At 40.4% G+C, this 25,308-nt stretch overlaps 2 protein-coding genes across 5 annotated transcripts in view; one reads left to right on the forward strand and one right to left on the reverse strand.

Moving 5' to 3' along the window:
* The window catches only part of veph1 (ventricular zone expressed PH domain-containing 1), a 70,152-nt gene that overhangs the window by 41,654 nt on the left and 3,190 nt on the right, over positions 1-25,308 (reverse strand). The window contains exons 2-5 of one of the 4 annotated variants that reach the window (XM_054793569.1): positions 17,780-18,040; positions 17,496-17,698; positions 16,144-16,362; positions 13,833-14,007 (exon numbers count right to left, since the gene is read on the reverse strand). In XM_054793569.1, coding sequence (XP_054649544.1) covers positions 13,833-14,007; positions 16,144-16,362; positions 17,496-17,633 — 532 coding nt within the window. In that variant the 5' untranslated portion in view covers positions 17,634-17,698; positions 17,780-18,040. Of the gene's footprint in view, positions 1-13,832; positions 14,008-15,129; positions 15,300-16,143; positions 16,363-17,495; positions 17,699-17,779; positions 18,041-25,308 lie in introns of all 4 variants that reach the window. The other 3 variants (XM_054793571.1, XM_054793570.1, XM_054793572.1) reach the window with 3 other exon arrangements.
* On the forward strand, positions 2,182-9,447 carry ptx3a (pentraxin 3, long a). Its single transcript, XM_054793602.1, has 4 exons — positions 2,182-2,525; positions 5,843-6,002; positions 6,085-6,491; positions 7,749-9,447. Exons 1-4 carry the CDS (start codon positions 2,387-2,389, stop codon positions 8,414-8,416), a joined length of 1,374 nt encoding a protein of 457 aa, XP_054649577.1. The 5' UTR covers positions 2,182-2,386; the 3' UTR covers positions 8,417-9,447.

Genomic DNA, 25,308 nt, shown 5'->3' on the forward strand with positions numbered 1-25,308 from the left:
ACCCAGCAACTAGCGGAACTACCTTCCTTGTCACGGAAATCCGACCAGAACTGGACACGTGGGACCAAATGGGGGGGGGGTAAGTCACTTGATATAGTCCACTGCTGATGGGGATGTCATACAACTTCATGTCAAAAAATCCCAACTATCCGTTTATCGTGTTTGTGCCAACTTTAAGGATTTTGTGCAACGGGAGTGAATATTTTCTCAACCAAATGATTCCGTGTGTAGGAGATTAAAAAGAAATTGGGCAAGAATTTTGGCTACGGCAGTTCGTAGGCGATTTGCTGTGACGTCTGTTCCAAGGAGCGTGTGGGTGGATTTCAGAGGCAAGAGTGGTGAGACACTGATGAGAACACCTTTTTAAAATAATTTTCGGATGAGTAGAAGAACTTTTGCCTACATCGGTGAGTACCTTTAAGTCTTGCTTGATAAACCATGCCTTTCAAAGACGTATATGTCGGATATATGCGACCTGACCGTTCAGACTACAGTAGCATCGGATACATAGCAGATTTATATCTACATACGAATGAGGCCTGAGCCTCATTTGAAAAAAAACGGAATTCTACTGTTCACACTGACATGAAAAAAAATCAAATTCATGTCACATATGAGTAAAAAAAATTGGAATTGACCTGCAGTGTTCACATAGCCTTAGGTTCAGGTTTTATGAATTGATGGGCTTTGGGACACAGGTGTCATGGTTTGAATCCAGTTGTGGACAAAATAAACTGCTGCAGAAAAGCAGATGCTAATCTGCTTCCAGACTGCTGTTGACTACCGCCAGTGTTCCTAACTGCCATAGAATAAATACTATCATATAATAAAATAAAATAAACCGTATAAGCTTTAACTATTTTCACACGCATTTCACACGCACACATTTCACACTACATCATTTTAACCCTGTGGATTAAAAAATGATGTAGCGAATTTATCGCTAAAAGAACTAGAGTTCCCATGATGCTGAGAGTGCAGATTCAGGAAGTAGTGAATTGGACTAGTGACGCTATATTAGCATGCAAATATCACATTTTGAAGTCTTATATTAGTGACCATGTTTTGATCTGACAAATCATAAGTAAGTTTGATCAAGTGTAGAATTATTACAGCTTCTGCTTGGACCGCAGCAGCTGATGAAAAAAAATTGTCTCACGTCTCACGAGTGATACTTGGAACACCGAGTGTAAATAGGATTGCAAGGTTTATAGTGTGCCTTTCTGGGTAAATATCCCATGTTACAATGTGGACACCTGCGACTTGTAAGTTTATATTTATATATATTTATAATTATATAGCCATTGTTGGAATTTTTATAAATATTTTTATAAATATAATTTTGTTTGCCAAGAACATTTAGTTATTCAAATATTCATATTTCAAATTTTGTAAATGTTTTTCAGGACACCCTTTTTTTTTAATTGAGTCCAACTGATATTGAAAACAAGGATACAATTAGTCTTTGATTTTACTGCATTTTTTCCCAAAAAAAGGAGTCTTGAAGAAGAAGGATTGTTATATGTTTAGGGTCAATACCGTACTTGCTGAATTAATTAGTTGAATTTGTCAAAAAATATTTTCCAAAAACACATCTTAAAAATTAGGGGTCGTCTTATATTCAGGGGTGTCTTACATTCACGCCAGTACGGTAATGATGAATTGACCATATCTTTCCGACTTGATTGTTAAAAAACAATTCCAAATTGTTCAACTTTTCAGGGTGTTCGACTTTCCAAGTTGCCCTGTGATTATCAGTAGTTATGAAGATGATTGGGGCCAAAGTGCTGACCATGCACTTCATCTCTAAACTGTCTATCTGTAGTCAAAAGGCATGCATTGCTCCTAATGTCATGTATAATTATGAAACAAACCACATACTGATGTAATAACTGTAATTATGCTTCATTATAAACGTGTCCTGCTGGGGATTTACTGTATGTGCATGTCAACAACCAATAGACAAATACAATAAAGTCAATTGGCAGCTTTCCTATAAAGTACAGATGATTGATAGAAATGAGTGTGTTTGTGCGTGACTCAAGCCCAAGGAGGCCCTTTCTTTCTCTCTCACTCTGGCTGGTGTAGACAACACTGGTGGGCTTCCTGCCAAAGGATTGCTCAGCATTTAACGAGGAAGAATGGGAGTGGGAGCGTGGGAGGAGGGACAAACACTGCAAGAGGTATGAGGGAGGGAGCGCGTGAAAAAGAGCGGGTGACCTGCGGAGCTGTATAAAGTGAGACAGACGGGAGGGAACCACACACACTCACTGACTGACTGACTGACTGACATTTCCTCACATGCATAAAAACACAAGCCAGTAGGAGGCCAGTCAACATCCATCTATTTTACACTTCCACCTGTGCCCTCCCAAAGCAGAGCAGCATGTTGCACTGGAGGCTCCCCCTGGCAGTAGGTGTGTGGTCAGTGTGTGTGTGTCTGGCTCTTACCTATGAGGACGATATCGAGGTCAACTATGCTGACACCTACTACAACGAAATCACTGAGGAGGAGACGCCAGAGCGTGAGTGTTACACTGTGACCAACGAATCATTGATTTGAATGCATTCCCATTGGAGACAGTGAGGACTTAATTAGACTTTTGGAGCATGAAATGGTATTGAAATCTATTCTTTGCTCTGTTATACCTACAGTATGACTGTTATTGCAGCTCATAAAGCAGAATATAGGAAGATTATTTCATTCATGGTAGATTTGCATGACATTCCTGATTTGATCCGTGTTATTGCATTGGGAGTGTTATACCTGTCAATTACTCAACATGTACATATTTTTTATACTTAAAAAGGTCGACTTAGCAAAGACAGTTCTATTTCCTTCTGTTTCAACAGAAGCAGGACCAGAATAAACAGAATAGATAGACAAGTCATTCATAAATTCGTCTCAGCTGTTGGGAAGTACTCCTATGTGTGTGGTGTGTGTAATGATACAGGCAAATGTGTGTAAGAATGTCCTTGAGTGTGGGAATGCACAAGTGTGTGTAGTCATTTCCGTCACGCCGCTTGCATTTTGAGTATTTGCTGATTTAATGCTAGCGGGAGGCCTCATTGTAGCGCCAACAGTTAGTTAACCAGCCGCAAACTCAATCCAGTTTAAAGCTGACTGAAGGCCACGGTTAGTGAGCCTTGAACATAGGAGAGTAGCAGTATAATTGATGACAAAAAGTAGGAAAAAAAACATTGGTATGGAAGATAATGAAGGAAAGTAGTCGAATGTAATGAAGATGAAGGGTCCAAGCCAGAATGAATACACTAACTATCTTTACCCATTCAATTCCCTTTGCGCAGGGGTCTTCAAAGTGTGGCACAGTGAGCCCCCCCTCAGTGAACATAATAGAGCTGGGGCACCAAAGAACTGAGTTCTGCAGTATACTTTGTGGGGGGTTTGCTTACTTTCTGCTTACTTTCCCACTGTAAGAACTTAAAATCAATAAATGTTTTTTCATTGAAATAACTGGTTAGCTTGTCGCTTTTGAAAAATATGTTTTTCTTAATTTTTCTCAAGCTGATGTGCCTCCCCTGTAGTCTTCTGGTCACACTTTGAAAAACAACCAGCCTCGGTGGAATTTCAGTCAATAAGTGCTATATGAGGAAAAAGGTGATGCCAGTCATTTAACTCCATGTAGCCCATTAAACCTAACAAAATACCTGGATATTCAAAATTTCAACCCCGTAATGTTTTATTCAATTTTATGAATGTACTACATAGTGGAACATCTAAAGTGGAACAGAAATCACTCCAGGATACTGGCCAAGCCACATTTGTCCATGTTTTGAAACTATTTTTCCATATCAAACAACGTAATAAATATAATAATAAATAAATCGACGATCGCCCTTGTAAAATGTTTCATTTGATGCTTGCTGAACTGAGGTCTTGTGATGTACAGTATGCTGAGGTCTCACAACATTGCTGGTGTCAGCATGGCGCTCTGGCTAGAAGGTTTCACTATAATAATATTAGCATTACATTACTTGGAGCATTGGAACACCCGCTTATGTTACCAAAAAAGGTAAAAATAAAATTTTTAAAAATGCCCAACATGTTTGTGTCTGAAGTTATGTCTCTAAATCCTTTAAACAAACATCAATTGTTATTGAGTTGAATTGCTTTAAACTAACCAGACAGTAAGTCTCTGAGAACCATGTAGGGCTCATAGCTATACATTATACATAACAAGGTTTACTCTTTTCAGCCCCTTAATTCTAAGTAATGCACAGTGTTGAACATCAAAATGATATAGTCCACCCTCAGCCCTCAGATCCGCTGAATTGATCTTAAAATGTTTGCCTGACCTACTTTCTTAAGTCACTGTAACCAGCCAGGGCAGACGACTTAAAGGCTTTTTTTTTTCAACTGCAGGAACTTACCACCCTGAAACGTACCTTTGTGTAGTAACTACAAGAACCAGATTGTTTCAAGGTCAATTTGGGGGTAGAAACGAGAGCTGCTTCTCGAGAGGGTACTCCCCAGGAGACATGGAAAAAAACTTCCGGATGGACGAATGATTGTAAATGTTTTAGCTTAGAGTTAGCATCAATACAGAAGCAACAGTTGAATATCAATGTGGAGACCGTTGCTGGGTTGAGGTTTGTTTAATTGCTCTTGCACTGCTTAAACTATAAGTATTTTTCCTCCCCTAATATGGCTCTGTGATCAAAACCGTAGCAGAAGAGGATATACCTGTATGTTGTGTGTGTATTTTGCACCAAAATAAAAATCCAAAAGAAGTAATGCTTCTTGTGGGTAACATATATGCGTTGGATTTGTGCTTATTATTTGTATTTATTCATATGCACACTTTGACCCAGCTTGAAAATGCAACCACAGCTGACTGGTGCATTATATTGGTATGCTAAGTTGTTACGTTCCAATCCCGCAAGTGCACGTGCGGGGAACCGGGATAAATGGGTATGTAGGTGGCTTACTTATCTATTTGTCAGTGCTTATGTGACATTTTCTCAAAATTTTACTGTATTAACTCATTCAATCCAAGCCATTTTTTAAAAGACAACCCCTTCAGTACCGGCCAATTTTTCAAGGCACACAGAATATTGTGTTCTATGGCGATATAAGCATGAAACCTACCAAAAGAAAGATTAGACTCGCGTCTTTAGTCAGAAAAAAAAAGTTTGTCTATACCTTTTTCTATTATTTAGTAACCAGCAGTAGAACACAGGTAAGTTTCAGGAAAATATCAGTCCCTGACTAAAAAAGGGAGAAAAACTGCTTTTTGTGAAAAGATACATTTCAAGCAGAACTTTCACTTTGACACAAATATTTTTTGTGACAGCTGAAATATCTAAACAGCTTTATCAACATAAAAAACACAAAAAGGGGTTGTTTTACAACAAAATAATTTATTTAAACATATAACACCACAAACTATTTACAATTTTCAGATCTGGAACTGTGTGCGCACACGCGTGCATGCGTTAAAATTTCCCTACAATGCGTAACCTTCTGCACGCTACACTCCTCCACGTTCTCTCCTGTATGGCTCGTGACCTAAAGTCAGCTTTGAGTTTTGGCCCCCTGTGCGATTGAGTGTCAGTCGATAGACCATCCAGTGTGCTTGTATGGTAGGCACCAGGGTTCAGCAAGCGTTTACACTTGATCTTGTCCATGCATTGAGTGATTCCTGTAAACATTCACCAACTTTCAGGCTCCAGCAATAGAAACCCAACTGGAAAACTGTTACTTTATTATTTTCTTCCTCCTTCCAATTTAATAGATTACACAAGGGAAGCATCAGCAGTCAGTCAGAATGAAATTACTTCCCGAGAAATGTGTCATGTTAATGATACTATCTTTCTCCAGCCACACCGAGTGCAGCCCCCTGCAATTCTCCAGACCTCACAAAATGGGACAAAATCTTCTCAATGCTGGAAAACAGCCAGATGAGGGAGAACATGCTTCTCCAGTATGCCGATGACATTGTAAAGGTGGAGATGGGCTCTCTACGTGGGGAGATACTCAAGTGGGTTGAAAGCGATGGCATCATATTTTTCATAATTACTTGAGGCACCTCCATTCAGATGCTTTATGTTTGTTCTTGCTAGGTTTGTGGCCCAGTATGGGGGTTCCTGCGGCGTTGCAGTGGAGACAGCAGGAAGAAGGATGGCCTTGCAGCTGGAAGCAAGACTCAGAGAATCCCTGTTGCGGCTAAAATTTGGCGATCACACTTCTGGTGCTGTTGAGGGAAATTCTGTTGGGAATTCAAATAACCTAGAGGCAATGCTGCAGCAGCTTCTCTCCACCACACGAACCCAAGCGACCCGACTAGCCAAGATGGAAACCAGCTGTTTCAGCAACCCAGGAACTGTTAAAGCAGCGCCCCAACATCCAGAGGTTGGAGGAGCAGGCCACCGAGAGGGAACTTTGGAGGGAGTGCTGGCTGTTCTGCAGCAGACAAGAACGGAGCTGCAGGAGGTGCGGAGGTCACTGCGGCTAAGACACCTGCCTGCAGGTAACTTATCAGCTGTCTCATCTTTCTCCCTTTGCTATTGCTTAGTCTTTTTTTCTCCTCTTTCTTTGATTTTTTTTTTTTAGCCTGTCATCTTACTTCCTTCAATTTTTATCTGCGTTGACATATTCAGGTCATGCTTCACGTTCAGGAATGAGACCCCCCTTGCTTCTCAGCAGTCAGTGACTAATCTTACAGCTTGTGTTTGTCCTAAATACCTTGTTGTCTGTCTCTAGGCAGGTTAAGCCCCCTTCTTTTCCATTTTCTAACAATACTGTCAGATGATACAGTTACATAAACCTTTTCTCTGGAGTAAAGCCAAGTGTGACGGTGCATGGCTCATCTGTACATCAGTCATTGCAACTGAATTGTAGCATCCTAACATGTGCACAGGGCACACGACAGAATTGATGACTGGTAATTATAATATAAACTGATAATTACACAAATGAACACACATTCCTCTCAGATTGTTTCCACTGTGACTGACATTTATAGCCCGTCCCTCAGATAAACAGTGACTCATAACAATGAGTTGGACTACCTAATTAACTAAGACAAACTTATGCCTCAGACCATTACTTACTGGAATCATTAATTAATTTCAGTAATGAATAAAACAGTGGAGGGAACTGTATAATCACAAGACAACAACCAGAAAACCCCAAACCAAAGCACTGTGGACAAACAAAACCAGATGGGGCACCATTACGGGAACAGTCACTATGCCCAAAATGCCTCTTTTCACCAATATTTTCTGAATGGCACAAACCTGAGAGCCAGTAAGAGTAAGCCACTTAACTAAAGAAGAATAATGATAAAGGGGTGATTATTATTAGAAGTTACTGTTTACCATTTTCCCCAAATTATGTGTACATGTCGTTTCATTTGGAAAATGAGTCTACCTCTCATAATCATTATGGCAAAATCCATCTCAAAGGGCAGAGAGCAACCTCAAACAACTTCATCTTGCCTCACAGGCATCCCACAGGATTCAATCTGAAGCCCACTTGAATTCCTATCAACATCAGTACAGCCTCTCCAAACCTTGGCTCTCACGTTAGTTAACCTTAATAGATTTGTGACCTGTAACAGTGCAGGGGCGGATGGTAATTTGGTCCCATTAACAGAACCTAGTCAGAAAGTCACCCCCAAAGATTAGCAAGTAAAAAGTATCTTGGCAAACTTTCATCTTTTTACACGAATGTACCAATTCCGTCAGATAGAAAGTGATTTCCATTGCACCTTCTTGTTACACAGGTTGTGAGATGGCGCTCCTCTTCCCCATGCGCTCCCGTCGGATATACACTTCTGTGATACCAGACGTTCCTCTTTCATTGTCCTCCTTCACCGTCTGCCTGTGGGTGAAACCAGTCGGCGTCTCCAACAAAACAGTGCTCTTATCCTACGGCAACCGACGCAATCCCTATGAGATCCAGCTGCTGCTCAGCCACAGTTCTGCCTTGTTAACCATAGGAGGAGAAACTCACCTGGTAGAGGCACGGGGGGTGGTCAAACCAGACGGTCCACCAGAATGGCTCCACCTATGTGGGGTTTGGTCCTCTGAGCAGGGCTTGGCTTCTTTGTGGGCAGGTGGGAAAAAGGTAGCTTCTACACCAGGAGTGGCTGAAGGACACATCCTACCAGATGGAGGTTCTCTACAGTTGGGACAGGAAAGGAACGGCTGCTGCCATCTGACCCCGAGCAGCAGCGGAAACGGGATGGCAGGTTTTGAGGCAGGGTTTGATCCCAAGGTGGCATTCGCAGGAACAATGACAGGGGTCAACATGTGGGACAAGGTGCTGCCAGAGGAGAAGATATCCCAGCTGGCTTTGCAAGATGGCCAAGGTTGCGAGCATAGGGGGAACATAGTGATGTGGGGTGTGACGGAGATGGTGCCACATGGGGGCGCTCAATTCGTCAACTAAAAGAATGCAATCATCAAAATTGTCTTTTTATATCCAAGAAACTCTAGTACAAAGAAACTGAAGTACAAAGCGCTTCTAAATAAAATGTATTATTCAAATGTATTATTATTATTATTAAGTACTTCAATGTTTCGTAAGGGTAATAATTTCAACTGACGCCATATCATTCACACATGCTGCTCTCTGCAACACAAACAGTGATGCGCATTCATCTTGGGAAAAGTGTGTTGTGGCAGGAAATGCGGTGCACGTGTTGTTGACCAAAGACTTTAATTAGGGTGAAAGAAAGCATCTATTGTATAAGTGAGCACGTTCTGAGCCAATAAATAAAAGAACTGAGCAGACACAGGAGAGGACAACAAGAAGTCAAAGACAATTAAAATGTCCATCTAGTTTTGTACATAAATGGCAAATGCAGCTATTGCGTCATTATTAGCATTTTTTGATATGGTAAACTTGGTATGTATAGATTCTTAGATTAGGCCGCTATAGGACTAAAAGAGGTACCATATTAAGAGTTCTGTGATGGAATGAGCCACGCAACATGTGATCTGTCAAATACTTGTCTGACTGAAAACTGCTGTGCATGCATCTCTCGAGCATAACCAACTCTAGAACAGCTTTGAAATGTAGAAACTCAGCCATTTTGCTTTTGATTTCCCTTTTTCCTTTCTTGAAGTTGAAAACATACATTTCCAAGTTTACACTCATAATAGTCTTTATACACCAGCTTTGTCAGCTGTTTCAGTACTTTTTACACATAGGCTAATATATATTTACCTCTCTTTTTGTATTGCAAAGTGAAATTGCTGTATTTGTCACTTGAGGTTGACGTTTTTTTTTTTTTAAATATAAATAAGGGCAAAGTTTACAAGGTTTGATATTTTGTGAGTTACATTGTCTTGTATTATACTGTATATTGCTTTGGTGTCCCTGTCAATGTCAACGGGTTGAAAATGAATGTATTTTGTACATTATTATATTTTGTGGTTGGTTGAGTGCAGAGCGTGGTATGAATAAACGCAAGTTATAGTTTCTTTGTTTGCCCAAGTGTTTCATTTCCATCAACAACATATATTATTTTTGTGGCTGAGTTGGGATTTTCAAAGATGACAAAGCTAAAAATTGAAAGAGTAAAGACAAAAATTAAGAAATAAGGATTTGTAGTTGATTTTTATGTTGTCTGTTAGGAATGTCACGATACACTCAGCTCACGAGACGAGACGAGACACGGTATTGGGTTCACGGGAATGGGACAATTCCTTTGACGAAAACTACAATGACAAAATATAGGACGGGAAAAACAGACCTTTTCAACAGAGTCACAAAACAATGCAGTTACATTTTGAATCTTTTATAACTTTTACCTGTTGAACTTCTTTCCAAAAACTTTATGGACACCCTATATGTAAATTTTAAATAGATCATTTTTTAAAATTCAATCACTATTCCCGTGTGTGTTATCAGAGAAGTTGCTGTGATCCCCATAGTTTTAGGATGAAATTAAGGACCAATAAATGGATCATCACTTTTTTTTTTTTTTTTTTTTTTTTTTTTTTTTTTTCCGGTGAGGAAACTCCTTTTTTTTTTTTTTTTTTTTTCCCCCCTGTCCTGTCCAGCCTTTAAAGCAGATAGAATTGTATACCTAAATGCCGTCAAGTGCTCAACAGATTTACTCTGCCAGAGAGAAGTGTGATATACACTTCCCCTGTCATACAAAATTTATTCGACCTTGATGCTTGTTATAAAGCAAATTTGGAGCGCCCGGACCGGAGCAGGAGGGGACAGAGAAGAAGAGAAAAGGAAACGGGGGGGGACAAAAACAAAAAAAAGAGAGACAAGAGACAAGGACAACAGCAGCAACAACAACAATTGTGACAGAACAACAGAAACATACCGAACGACATCAGCAAATAAATGTCCGTGACAACTATAAAGACGAACAAGGATAAAGGACAAATCAATATCAACAACCACAATGACAAAGCTGTCAATGACAATCAGACATAATAGCAGTCATGAAATGATGACCTATGACAGTGATCACAATGACAATACTGCATTGAAACAGTCGCACACAATAGCAGTCATGAAATGATGAATTATGATAGTGATCACCATGATAATACCGCATTGAAACAGTCACACATAACTGTAGTAATGAAATGATTATCCATGATAGTGAATAGAATCAAAGTTACTGTAATGCACATCATTGTAAAAAAAAAAAAAATACATATACACACATATATACATACATACACATACATAAATACATATATACATATATATATATATATATATATATATATATATATATATATATACACATATATACCGCACATACACACATATATATATATAGTCATACTGCTGAAATCACCGTCGCTGTAATAAAACCAACAACATAATAACACCCTGGATAACTCAGTGAGTAATGTGGGGAAGTACGTATGTACTGTGAGTGTGCATATGTACAGGTATCTCTGTATGTAAGGAAGACTTCATATATATATAAAGGTGCAGGAATGTGTGGGCGTGTGATTGTCACTGAGAGTGCATGAAAGGAAAGGGGCCGCCTTCCACCTCCCAGAGAGCCCCGCCCCAAATAGCAAGGCCGGGCCCCGGCCGCCAGAAGGCCACCAGGCCCATAGGGGCAGGCAGCACAAAGAACAGTGCCCCAAGAGCCAGCCCAGAGAGCCCCCCCCCCCCGGGAAGACCAGTAAGGGGCCGAAGAGAGGTAATCCCAGCCAAGGACAGGGCGCCAGCGGGCCGGAGGACTGCCAACCCCCGAGACCAGCGAGAGATCACACCCCACAAAGGCAGACGGGTACCGGGGGCCACAAACCGGCAGGCCCAGAGACGCCTCCACAGCCGGAAAGAAGGTCACAGTTTTGTTGGGATTACATTCATGGATCATCACTTTTATTAACAGTGATCTCCTTCCTATTTGCAAAAATTCTAAAAAGTAGGGAAATAAAATTTGCAAACCTTCCGAGTTTTATAGTCATTGTTGTGAATTATAGCAACTATATTATGAGATTTAAAGTCCTCCTTTGCCTGCACTTGGATTTTTTAGGACTAAGTATGATAGGTGACATTTGTCAAACCTGGCTGCTACCTTAAGATCAGGTTTTACTCTGAGGTGCAAGGAACTCCTGCCTTGGAAGATTTAGGGGTCGCCATACCATCCATATGTTTTTGTGACCTCACATTCAACCAAGCCGCATGAGACTAAAAAAAGAAATGGACATTTCAAGTGAAATACAAAATCCTTGTAAAAACATACACATGCTCATTTAACCAAGACATCACACACTCTCTCATGCAGCTCACCCATTACATCAGCTCGCTTCCTTTCTCTGAGACACACAGAGGTCATCTGTTGAGCTGCATGTGTAATCGCACGTTTTTTGGGGGAGGCTCTCCTGTGTTTGCGTTTCAATGTTTATGTTGTGCTATGTTTACGTTCAGGTCCAGGGAGGCACGGCTCGTTAAACAGCAACGTAAAGGTAAAATATTGCAAGCAGTTGATGACCCGCGGCGGCACAAAACGGGAAACATAATTCTGAATTTGTTATTGTAAAGCTTTTGCATGTCTATCATCCGTCTGCTCTGTCTGTGCTCGATGCTCGTTCGGTGCTTGTGTCATATTCTGGCCTTCAAAAAGAACCACCATCTGTTTGTCGCCTACCTCGAACTGCTTCAGCGGATTTTGTGAGTCTTTATGAAATGTTTTCCTTATCTCGCTCCATTTTTACTACTTTAATTTCTCACTCTGCTTCCCAGCTTTAAATACATTACAGTCATCCCAGGATCAAGAACATCTAGACGTCTCAGCTGGTGAAGTATTCATGAAGTTGATTCAGTTATGTGGATCAAGAATGCTGTCAGTCAGAGCCATTAGCAAAAAGAATACATGAAGTGATATTTTAACAGAATATACTGTAAGGTGTAGAAAACACTGCTTAACTACGACCCTTCATATACTTTGATATTCAAAAACATATCCTTCAATCTCAGTTTTTTTGCTTGTTATTTTTTTTGTCTTGAATGTGCTGTCCCTCTTCGGGGACTAATTACACTTTTTTAAAAACCAAAATACATAAGGATATAAGATTGAACAAATAAATGCCTATCCGTCTGTGTAGGCTCTCAGTCGTACAGGAGTTGTCCATTGAGGAAAAGGCTTCTTGAGACGTCATCTGTACTTCTGTGAAAAAGGTGTCGGACGTTTCGCTCCTCATCCGAAGAGCTTCGTCAGCGAACTAATAAGTGCTGGTAGCTTAGGCCTTAAATACAGTAAGAGTGGGCGGAATTGGTGTGCCAACACCCTCCTCCTATTGGTTCCTTACACTAAGCCTGGGCGGAGTGGTGGTATAATCCTATCCTGCTATTAACACCTCCGATAAAAGGGAAGTGTTGCTCCCTGAATTGGGTATGAACGACTCTGATACTGGCTCGTTAGCATCTATTGTTCTGGCTCGGCCCTGGCTCTTAGGGCCACAGCTCTTAGTCTTGCAAATGAGGTGAACAACAATCACAATACTGTTGCAGCTGTAACCCACAATAAGCTAAAACTCAACTCTGAACCCCGACGTCACTTCCTGTTCTCCACACATCCGGAGCACAGTCACTGCAAAACACACATGTGTTTTATTTACGTCTTAAATTGATCATTTTCATTTTATACCTACTATATTGTGTAATACGAGTGTAAAGGGTGTTATTTAATGTCTAGATTGCTCTAATAATGTTAAAATGCTTATTTAGAAGGTCGTAAACAGGTTTTCTATGCTCCAACTATGAAATTATTCATTTTATAAATAACAAATCCTACTTCACGGAAATTCCCTTATCATGGTTGCGTCTGGAACCGATTAACTGCGATAAACGAGGGATTACTGTAATGGTTTTCAGCACATTTAAATGTAGGCGCACCCTTTTCAGTGCCAAACCAAGGCAGACAGCACATTTATGCCGCAATATATGTAGCCCCGCCTCTACCTCCACCCCCTAAGTGCACACTACTGCCAGTCTGTATTTCAAATGAAGCTCAAATGAAATTGTGAAAAATGAAAACTTCATCCAAACTAAAGAAAGAGATACCTTTTCGAACCATATTGAGATCTTGTGTACCGTTACTAACAAACTAAATTTGAATGTAATCCCAACAAAACTGTGACCTATGCACAAAAATACATGCAAGCCACTGTCAAAATTATAAAAGCAACAAAGCTAGTGGGGCCATAAGACCCCGCATATCGTTTTCCTAATTGACACACTGACATAACAACCACCTTAGTTCAGTAGCGCACCACCAACAACAATTTGCACATCATAAAAACCAAACCTTATGTGCCTTTTTACAACAATGACTAGTGAAGTAAGTACGTGTAACAATGTATTGTCTTACCTGCAAGTACACTGAGTGTTATGGCCTCAGTATGGTCAGCCAGCAGATCGATCTCGGCTATAGCAGCCAGTGAGAGATAGCTGGACATGTTCCTGCTCAGTTCTCGGTTGCCTCGATGCAGAAAGCGCACCGCCACCGGAACAGCCAGCACCATAACCGATGGACAACTGTAGTTCTGTGGAAATAAGAGAGGAAGATGTGGGAAACAGCAGAAAGCCGACGTGACGTATTTCTCACAATATGTCTTAAGAGTTTGATGAGGAATATATATTGTAAACATTTTACGGAGCCACACGTTGTCTTAGTATTTAGTATGGTGGCCTCACAGTCAGAAGAGAGATGTTTTGAATCTTCATTGGAACATCTTTGTGTGCAGTTTGCATGTTCTCCCTGTCTGTGGGGAAGTTTGCCCAACAATAAGCATGTTAGGTTAAATGGAAACTCTAAATTGTCCATTGGTGTAAATGTGTGTGAATGGTTGTTTGTCCAAATGTCAAATCAGGACACGCAGTATAGAAAATGGATGGATGGATAAATATAATGCAAGTGGAGCCTGGACAAGAACTTTTCCTCAGAGGTCAGCAGCAAGGGAAAAGAGATTTGAGATGTAATAGCGCCCTCAACTGGAGTGACAAGTGTAGTGTGCAGCAATGAGTGTCATGGTGTTGGACTTTCAATAAGATGCTGGAATGTGAGATTTTGGTCCATTTAGGCCATTCCACTGTTGTTGGGCCTGCTGCCTCACCATCTCAGTTCTAGTTGATTCCCAAAATGTTTCATGGGCTTGAAGTCAGGACGTTTAAGTTCCACAATCACCCAATCCACTGGAGCACAGGCATGATTTAGCTTCATAATGCAGACTTATGTCTAAATACATTAGATAAATCATATCTAAATACATGTATTTATTATACTACTTATGCACATTAATTACAGTTTTAAAAACTTCTATAGGTACAGTCTCTTGTATCTTGTATCTTGTATCTTGTACTGTATATTTTTTATGTATGACACTTCCATAGCGCAATACCACCAATGGCCACATGATGACACTGCACACAAGAATTACAGTGGTAGTTCATTTCCTTTGCTATGGCCATGATCATGAGCAAATTGGTTGTCATTTAATTCAAATAGACCACATTCGTATGTTTGACATTAAATATCAAATGAGTCTTGCAGACATCATTGCAAATGTGGTTTCAAAAATATTAATATACTCATATATTTGAAATTAAAGAAGCTAAAATTCAGAGTCATTCAGAAAATGATTAGATGTCACATGCAGTCAGCTTACAACAGGTCAGCCTTTATACTTGTTATGATGCAAGGTGAAACCACCTTAATAGTGCCACCTGCACTATTATTATTGTCTGACCGACGTGTTCTCCAGTTTACTTGTATGTGCCTCTCAGTGGGAGCAACAGTGGAAGGGCATGAGGGGCGTTTGAGCATCTGCGGATTCAACTGTGAAGTGAGAAGTGAGAACAGAAGGACAAAAAAGAAAAGACAGATGGTCAGAGGGGAACGAAAATGAAAGAAGAAGAGATCCCGTGCTGTTGGAGTTTGGATAGCAGGGCCTGGAGCTTCTGTCAAAGCTTTCAGGCTCACTCCAGTGTGTGTGTGTATGCGTGTGCGCGTGTGTGTGTGTGTCTCCTGAAGAAGCAGTCTCATTACAGGGGTATTAAGCACATTCCTAGTCCCACTGGAAATATTTGGAGAAAGAACAGAGGAGAATGGGTCCCACTCAATTTACATCATCTAGTTGTGGAAGTCTAAAGTGGGAATGGACAAGCAGCTACAGTAAGTGGCAGCTTGAGATGGCACTGATTTGTATACTTTCCATTGGCTAATCCATATTAAATCCAGAGCATTCATTCAATAATGTGTTTAGTGTGTAGCTGTCTGACTGTCTGTACGATTGTAATATTTTTTTTTAAATAACACAAAAACACAGCGCTTTTGTATGCTCATACCTCCAGTCACCACAAGATGGCACTATATGTACATCTGGCCCAGTTAAGAGTCCCCCCCCCCACTCCTTTTTTTTGGCACGTTAAATACCACTGGGCAAGATTACATTAAAACCGGAGGCATGAATTGCATAAAGTGTATTTCTTATCCAAGCAAAAAGTTGTTTATGATGTATCATTAATTTATGATACTTACTGATGAAAGCACAATTTCTTACTACTGTCAGCTCAAAATCTACCTGAATAATTTTTTGAAGGTGCATGATTGGGATAGCTGACCTTCTGTGTGATTTACTATTCAGTTAATGCTGTGTGTGTGTGTGTGTGTGTGTGTGTACCTGCAAGATGCAGCTGGTAATGTCGGAGGCTATCTTGGTGTGCGGCGTGTCCTCGGTGTTGTCACCTTGAGGCGTGAGGTTATATTCCAAACACGACTCCCACAGCCCCACCAGGGCTGTGCTGTGCCGCTCGATAGAGCCTGTCTCCCTGATGGCCGTGGTGATGCGTGTTATGCAAATCTCGACCACAGCCTGGTCATTATCATTGGTCAAATAATCCTGTCAATGAGAAGCACACTTGAACATTCAGAAACTAATGAAAGACAGACAAATCATCATTTAGTCGGTAAACAGGTAGGAGTCTTCCATTGGTGCCGTGATTACTGCAGTGCTTAATACTGTTTGTATAGTGAGTATTGGGGAAGTATTATGCTCTGGGATGCTTCAACATTATCCATGTTCAGCTACTTTATCAGACCTGCCAACCTTGGGGGCTACTTTGAGAGTTTTATATACTGTATATTTTTTACATTGTGTTAAAAGGCAAAAAAAATGTTACAGTATATCCATCCATCCATTTTCTATGCCGCTTCTCCTCATTAGGGTCGCGGGGGTACGCTGGAGCCTATCCCACCTGACTTCGGATACAGTATATATTTTTTATTATTTTTTAATTAGTTATTAGTATCTTATTAGTAGCTTTTTCTCATGAAATTATACCCTTTGCCCTATTTTATTAAATTTTTTTGTTTAATTATAATTCTACCAAGTGCCACAAGCCAATAAAAAAAATAAGACAAGGGCCGCAAATGGCCCCTGGGTCGAACTTTGGACACCATTGCTTTTATAGCTCTTTGTCAGAGTTGAGCGCATGACGTGACATCTACTCTGTGAGCAACTATTGAGCTTGCTCGCTTCCTTTGTCACGAGTAAATGATGATAATGGAAGTGAGAAGGGGAGTGTTAGAGCGTTTGGAACTAATCAATGGGTTACAACAGTAATTTTCATTGCAAATGTTGAACTGAAACCGGAAGAAGGCGTTTGCGGAGGTGAGCTGTACGTCCTCCAAACAAGTCATAAACAGACAGGAAATAATGTTCTACAAGTCGACCAATCACAGCCCGCGAGGTTAGATTTTTTTTTAGAGGTGCATGTCACGCTACGCAACAGGGTTTGCAGAGGAGCAAGCCAGTGTAACGTCCAGGTTTCAGAGACAGAACTCAAAACTGAAATTGGCAACATGCAACAAAATGCGTACCTGGAGAGCAGTGAATCATCCAAGCCAATTGAAGGGTCAAAATATGTGTGGAGTACAAAAAATGTGCACATATTGGCAGGTCTGCACTATGGGTCAAGTATAGAAATGATACTTATAATGCAAATATTTGCCCGGCTGTGCATGTCTACTAACCGGTGAGCAGGAGATAGACTTGATCTGATCCAGAGCGTGAGACAGGCAGTCTTCGATCTCTGCATCCTCCAGAGAAAACAGGTCTCCCGCTCTTGACAAATCCCTCTGGCCCAGCACCTGACTAAAAAGCTGGTGCATCCTTGTCCTTGGTGACAATTCCTTTCAGACCCGTTTGGGCCTGTTATGGCCAAATTTAGAATCTTCTAGTGTAGAATGAGGATATCTCCAGCATAATTATGCTCTCAGATCTGAGGAAATTTTTAAGAATCAGCTTTTTACCGTACCTTTTGATGTTAAGGGACCACCATGATCCCAAGAGGACACACAAAGTACCCTAAAAACTATCATCTGAGTCACTGTTGTGGTTTTATCGTCAATCCGGTATTTCAGGCGCAATAATGTGTTTGAATTCAAATCTTCATCCCTGGTGTCCAGGATCAGGTATGAGGATCAACTTGGCCCAATGTTTTTCTGGGTCTGCCTGGGGCCTGTTACCATGGAGACGGAGCATATTCCAGAGAAGGTAGTGGTGCCACAACAGAGTCCTGGCATGAAGGGGAATAAAGCAAAGAATCACTTGCTGTGTGCAAAAAACGTTTAGCATTGTATTTTATGTTTGTTTGCCCATCTGTTTGCAAGCTACTTCCTGGTTCATGGTGGAAAATGACAGATGAGCGGCGCCGATATGATATGGTTGACAGTTCCATAGATGTTGCGACTCAAAGGGTGAACATAACCTACTGTATCCGCACCTTTGTCCAGATTTTCACCAGTATTTAAGGGCTTTTTACTGCTAACACGCTAAAAAGTTTGACGGAAACAGGTTATGTATTTTTTTAATAATTCTTCCGTAGGGTTCTAACTTGGCCCAAGTATTAAAGTTGCCTAGAGGGTGCCAACATTTAAACGTACGAATAGCATTATATCCTGCTTCCTATCGTTAACACCTTTTGTAACAACAACATGACTACAAATTATTGCTCGCCTCTTTGAGACTGCTTTTGTGCGTGTACGCGACACGGACAACCAGCAATTTCATTCGTGCCAAACAAAAATGTACATATTTTTATGCAGTTTCATTCATAATTGTGAAAAATGTATATTTTTACCTACAATCTGTTCTTTTAAACCACTATTGGTAACATATGCTAGCCGGCTGCAGTGTTGTTATGTTTTTTGTTTAAAAAAATGTAATTAGGAGCTTGTTGCACACAGTCCCTTTAAGGAAATTGGCAAACAGTTTATATAGCAAATGGTGATGAAAACAAAATTTCATTGGTAGGGGGGTATTACCACATTACTTTTTCCAGAGTCTTGTGATGTTGCAGAATTATTCTGCAACAAGGACTCGCTTTCTCAAACACACAAACAGTCTTTCTTAAAATCATCCACCCAGCATGTCTGCTGCTTGTGATCATGAGTTAGTTTGCTCAGAGCTCGACTCCACCAGCTAAGTGTATGTATCTGTGTCACTGTCTACAATCTGCACTCATTCCCTCTATAGTCAGAAATCGTATCATCCCAGCCAACACCAATCTTGCCCAAAGAAAGGCACAAAGAAGAAGCGCTTTGGTGACCCAGCTGCCGGTGTTGGCTGTGGAAACCCGCCCATGTTGCCGGGGTTACCACATCAGGAATTCTTGCTGGTCCCAGCCAAGCTGGAGATACCGAAGGAGCCATGAAAACAGAGGCGATGAGATTTATCTGTCGCTCAGAGACATACTTTAGAGGCACTGCCACCGTCAGCATGTTCTTTGCATAGATTTATGCAAAAATAGCAGATATTACGTAAGACAAACAAAACCATGCGGTGCTAATATGAGTGAATGTGTATATGGTATCGTTCACTAGATAGTTCTTTTTGCAAGATTTGTGAGCTAAAGTAAATCTCACCCCACTTTGGTCAATACCTTTTCCTCCTCCTTCCCTCTGGTAGGCGCTACAGAACACGGTGCACCAAAAGTTTATTTCATACTGCCATTTGCATCACAACTGACCAGTATGTTGTTAGTATGTTGGATTTCTGCATTCATGCATATTTATTTCTTTATGTATTTTTTAAACCAGTACATTTGTGTAAATATCCTGAATTTTGAATTAAGTAAGGTTTATTTTTTGAATTAGGTGAAATTATTATTTACATTATTCTTATTTTATTATTAACATTATTCTTGATTATTTACGATTTTATTTTAATGGCCGTAACGTAAATTGAATTCATTATTGTTATAATTGGGGCTTTAATTTTCTATGACGCTTATCTTAATTAGGGTCGCAGGGGTATGCTGGAGTGAGAGGGTGAGAGGCGGGGTGCACCCTGGACTGGTTGCCAGCCAATTGCAGGGCACATATACAACAACCATTCACACTCACATTCATACTTATGGACAATGGAGTCTCCAATTAACCTAACATGCATGTTTTTGGAATGTGGGAGGAAACCGGAGTACCCGGAGAAAACCCACGCACGCACGGGGACAACATGCAAACTCCACACAGACATGCCCATGCAGAGATTCGATCCCAGGTCTTCGCTGCGGTGCCATACCAAAATAAAAAGAATACTAGTACAGTTCTCGTATTGCATGTGTTTTAATGGCGTCAATCACCTGGCTCCCGGTAATAAATAACTGTGCAAGGTGTAGAAGAATGTCAGTTTTTAAACAATTTCAACAATCTGCTCATTCCTATTAATCACCCGGCTATAGCTGAGTGGCCACAGGAATGTGACTTTTAAAAACACCCGCAACGTCCAGTGGGACACTCACATTTTGCTGCTTTACAATGGACTGACAATTAACTTTTTGGTCACTAAGTTTTGCATGTTATAGCACTTCAGCTACTAAAAAAATGTCTGAAAATAAATTTTAAGTGCAGAAGCAATGAGTGGGGCACTAGGCCAGGGGTTGGTGGGTTGCATGCTGGGGGGCCACATTGAGGGTGAGGGGCTACGTGAGGACAAAACAACCGAAGGGTCTCTCTCTATCTCTCTATCGCTTTGCTCTCTCTTTGCTTCTGTGGCTCGCTGGCTTTCAGCACTATACTGTCTTCACTCAGCACATTGCAAGAGTGAGAACACTGCCTCTTTTGTGCCACCTATAAGACAGACCCCTCCTTACTTCACCCCCCATGTCTGCATATCTCACTCTTCATTCAGCCCTGTCCTTCTGTGTAACGTGCACCTGCCGAGCATGAGAGACCTCTCTCACAGTCAGAAGACACTATCAGAGAGGTATTAACTGAATAATAAGTTTCATCGTGTCATTGTAGTTTGCACTGGTGTACAGTTGCATTGCATTATTTACTTTAGTTGTAAGACGTTTACATCCACTCATCATGGGTTTGAATGTCATATTAATTCTTATTGGAACCAATCTTTTTCCAGGGTGGAATAATGCAATACAAAATAAGAATTGGGCACACAAGTTGGACTTTATTTAGGATTTTCTCTAATTCACACAGGGTCAGAATTACACATACAGGCTTAAAGTTGTATATACATTCACCTACAAATAAGTGGTGCCGAAGGCTCCAGAATGTATTTGAACATGCATAGCTGCAAAAAATGCTATATTTTGCCACAAAAAAGCAGTGTTATGGTTATGTTTTAATTTTTTGGTTTGGGTTCTCAATTAAAGATGCATGTAATCTTACAGTAATGACACATTTTAGACATACTGTGGGTGTCTGTGGAGTTTCTATTGCCTTACGTTTTGGTTTTCCTGCAAATGCGAGGATTTGGCAGTGTGCATGCTGGTGTGCGGTGGGGGTGTGCAGTGAGTTGTGGTTATTCGTAGTCATGCTCCTGTGGGAAAAGCTGCTTTTTAAGCTCTTCATCTAAAACCATTAAGATAATAATTACATCACAATGGCCGTTTGTTCTCGAGACAGTTCTCCCTTTGGACTAATTCAGGTTTTTGCACGGTATGTTCGGGTTGTGGCAAATGTACATGCTGCAGTATGGTCCGCTGAAGTCAAACATTTATGGCACTTGTTGTTGATTATTATTGGAAAGTTATCAATCAACCTGAGAAATATGCGGCCACACAGGTTAATAAAACAGTGAACTTATGAACGTGACGCTGGCTTTGCTACCCTGCACTTGATTTTTTTGTGTAAAGGCAAGCATGCGGCATTATGTTTTAAGCAGGGCTGTCAAAGGAACACAATTTTTAATCAGATTTCAAATTAATTAATCATGATTAATCACCATTTGTAACAACGTGTGAAATATGGCCATTTTTATCGAGAGAAAGATTAAAGGCAGCAAATTGTAATTCCGCATTCAGAGTTACAAAGTGAGTTAGATAGTGAGTGATAGGCATATTCACTTATTGATTTTCTGTGCATTTCTGTTTATTTAGACATTCGGAGTGTCAGTGAATGCATCTCGCGGCCGTTCAGTGACAATGAGGACGTTTCGTTCCGATGTTACGGGACTAGAGGTGTGTGTGTGAGTTGGAGATACATGTATGGTGCTGGAATTGCACTGCTGTTGATGTTTTCAGGTCAGAATAAAATTATAAAAAAGCATTAGACTCTGTGTGACTGCATTTGGACACTGCACAGTGGCTCCATCTGTCGTCATGACAGAGAGGCATGGCTTGCCATGTTGGGTATGCTGAGCTCGGGACTTGTAGTTCTCTACCTAAACACTACTTGCTACACTACTGCTTCTTCCTACTCCTTTTCGACATGTGGAACTGCGAACTGTAACATATGACGGACAGTGTTCCCTCGTTTATCACGCAAGATAGGTTCCCAAAATAGCCCGCAATAACTGAAATCCGCAAAGTAGCCAAATTTATTTGTTTGCAATTATTATATATGTTTTAAGGCTGGTTTGTGTCCTTGTGAAAACATATTGCTCCTGTTGTAGTATTTTACTCCTCTTCGTAGTCCTCCATGAACCGAAGATTCATTTACAGTATTCCATAATGTCGCTACTATGAATGTTAGCAAACAGGAGATTGATTGACAATGGTCTACAGCCAATCAGAATGCAGAACACAATGGGCAGGTTCTCCCTTAGCCAATCAGGACTGTTGTGGCTCTATATTTAGCCAGCTGACGAGGTGGATGGGTGAAATTTTTACTCCCGCGGCACACGTCTTCAACTTTAAAATGAGTATACAACACCCTCTACTGGTAGCAGTAGTAAATACAATAACAGACACATAAAACAGAGCACCGATAGATCGCGCTAATACACCTAAGGGAAAAATTACTTTGGTTTTCGTATGCTTCGGTTTTTGCGGGACCTTTTGGAATGAATTAAAAACAAAAACCCAGGTACCACTATACATTACACCCCCGCCCCCTCCCCCGTCATTGCGCCCACAGCCCACTTTGAGAATCGCTGATTTTTCTGTGTGGGAGGAGGCCAGAGTATGCTGAGTAAACACGCAAGTACAACGAGAACATGCACAACTGCACACAGACAGGTCTGAGATAAGATTCAACTCTAGAACCACACGCTACCCACATGCGCCACTGTGCTGAACCTGAACAAGATACCAGATAATCCAATAACTACCTAACTAAAACTGCCAGCATAGCTCCACTAGAATGGCACTCAGTGAAGCACAAACCTCCGCCAAGGCTGCCATGGTGCATTCAGTGTCTTGCACTTCAATTCGGTGTCAGTGTCAATTCAGTGTCCTTGACAGCAGTCAGGGAGGAGATTAGCATATCTCCAGCAATTTATTGCAATTCCATGCCTCTCCAGTCCCATAGCCCAAGTCTTTACTGAGCAACTGCCGTCCATTTAGATGTGACCTCTCCGACCCAAACACTTCCAGCTGCCTTATGATAACCTGAACACACTTTTCATATTAATGGCAAATGCTGTCTCAGTCTGTAGAACTTTGCCAAACTGTGATGTCACTGATCCAGTGGGTTACAAGAATAGAAACAATGAAGAAGTCACAAAGAGACTCACTGACAGACTCCTCGAAGCCGGAGCTGCAAAGCTCTGTGTGTGTGTGTGTGTGTGTGTGTGTGTGTGATTTGGAACAAAAGGGAAAGTTCTCCATTATTTATGCTCTCAATTTGCAGCTGTGAACCAATGATTGGGAGTTAAACACCTATAAGAGTAGGGTTGGTGTCGTTTACATATTATTATATTATCCGATACCGGTGCCAAATCGGTACTTTTGAAACGGTGCCAGTGCTTAGACTGTGCCTAAAGCGGTGCTTAAAAAAGGGAAAAACTAATTTTGTCCAAAATGAATGCCTTTTTATTTTTACAGAATTTTGTGACATGCAAGAAAAAAATAATAGTAATTTAAATGCAGTCAAAGTAGCAGTCTAAATGCAAGCTACTTTGAAATTGGATTAAGATATAAAATAATACAATCATTTAAATATCATTGTATACTGTATAGTCATTGAATCAGTATGTCAATTGAGACTCTCAACTATGTTGGAAAATTAAAAAAAACAGCATAAATAAAAAACAAAGAATGAAACTGATATTAATGATACGCTTTTTCACTTATATCACATTTCTTTTGAAATATATATAATTTATTAAATATCAAAGTGGCCCTTGGATCCCGTCATTTTTCATGTTTTTCACCACATTGTTATATATCACCATATGTTATATTATTATATTTAAACTAGCAAAGACTACATTTTGGACATGTGGAACTGCGAATTGTATTATGTGTTGTATTCCAACGTAACTTGTGTGCATGTTCAAATAAATTAAACCATTACCATTACCATTACCATATGGTCCACGCTGGAAAGAGTTTGGATACCCCTGGTATAGAGATATGGGGAAATACATAGAAAACACATCATTCACGAATCAATAACCATACTGCAAAAAGGGCAGGATAATGCGGAATGCCACAAACCCCTTTTTTAAAAATACGAAAACTCACCAATCTGGTACATTTTCAAACAGCTAAATGACACACAACTTAAAAAACAACCTGCTCGTTGATAATATATAACATCGTTTTCAGCGAAAAAGAAGTATGACCTGAGAAAAAATGCATTTACACCTAAAAAACACGTAACGCTTTTAGCATATCAGCGCATATGTGGAGTAAAACTATGGAACGAGCAATGTACTGTACTAATACGGTATGAGCCAGTTTAAAAAACAGTACAAGCATACAGTATACTGTAATGTTTACAAGGTACAGTGCTGTGCTGTATATGGTGGAGGCACAATGCTGAGGACCATACTGTCTGATATCACTTATTCTTGCATTCATTCATTTATTATGAAGTTATTATGTTACGTAATGATTATACAATGTTTCTGTCAGTATTTACTCCTGTATTTATGAAGTGCACAGACAATCAGTAATTGCTGAAACATGGAGAAAAGGTCGAATTAAATAAAATATCTTTCTTCCTACTCTTTTTTTGGTTATGTTGATTTGTGCAAGCGTAAACACACACTATTATGTTCCATATTGTCATTTTCTTAAGCATGTTCAAAATAAACTAAACCATTACCCTTACAATTTCCTTAGCTGGGCTTCTATTTTAATGTGCTTACGTGACTGCTAATCATCTATAATGGATTTAAGTCACCTGACTTACACCATATACACCACAGTAGATGGCGTCCAGCTCCATTGTTATCATATTCTAGTCTTTACTTGACCACTGGGATCAATTCTATTACCCATGTGATTTTCAAATGCGGTTGTGTAAGAATATATAACCGTCTCACAAGTAAATGTATGAAAGGGGGTTTCTCTTTGGACTTTCCACTCTGAGAGGATTTCCACAGCGGAGAGGGAAAGCTCTCGTGGAATAGCCTCTCACATTCACGTGCATTTTCACA

Source organism: Dunckerocampus dactyliophorus, chromosome 12 (assembly GCF_027744805.1).
Source record: "Dunckerocampus dactyliophorus isolate RoL2022-P2 chromosome 12, RoL_Ddac_1.1, whole genome shotgun sequence".
In the NCBI taxonomy this organism is placed as follows: Eukaryota; Metazoa; Chordata; class Actinopteri; order Syngnathiformes; family Syngnathidae; genus Dunckerocampus; species Dunckerocampus dactyliophorus.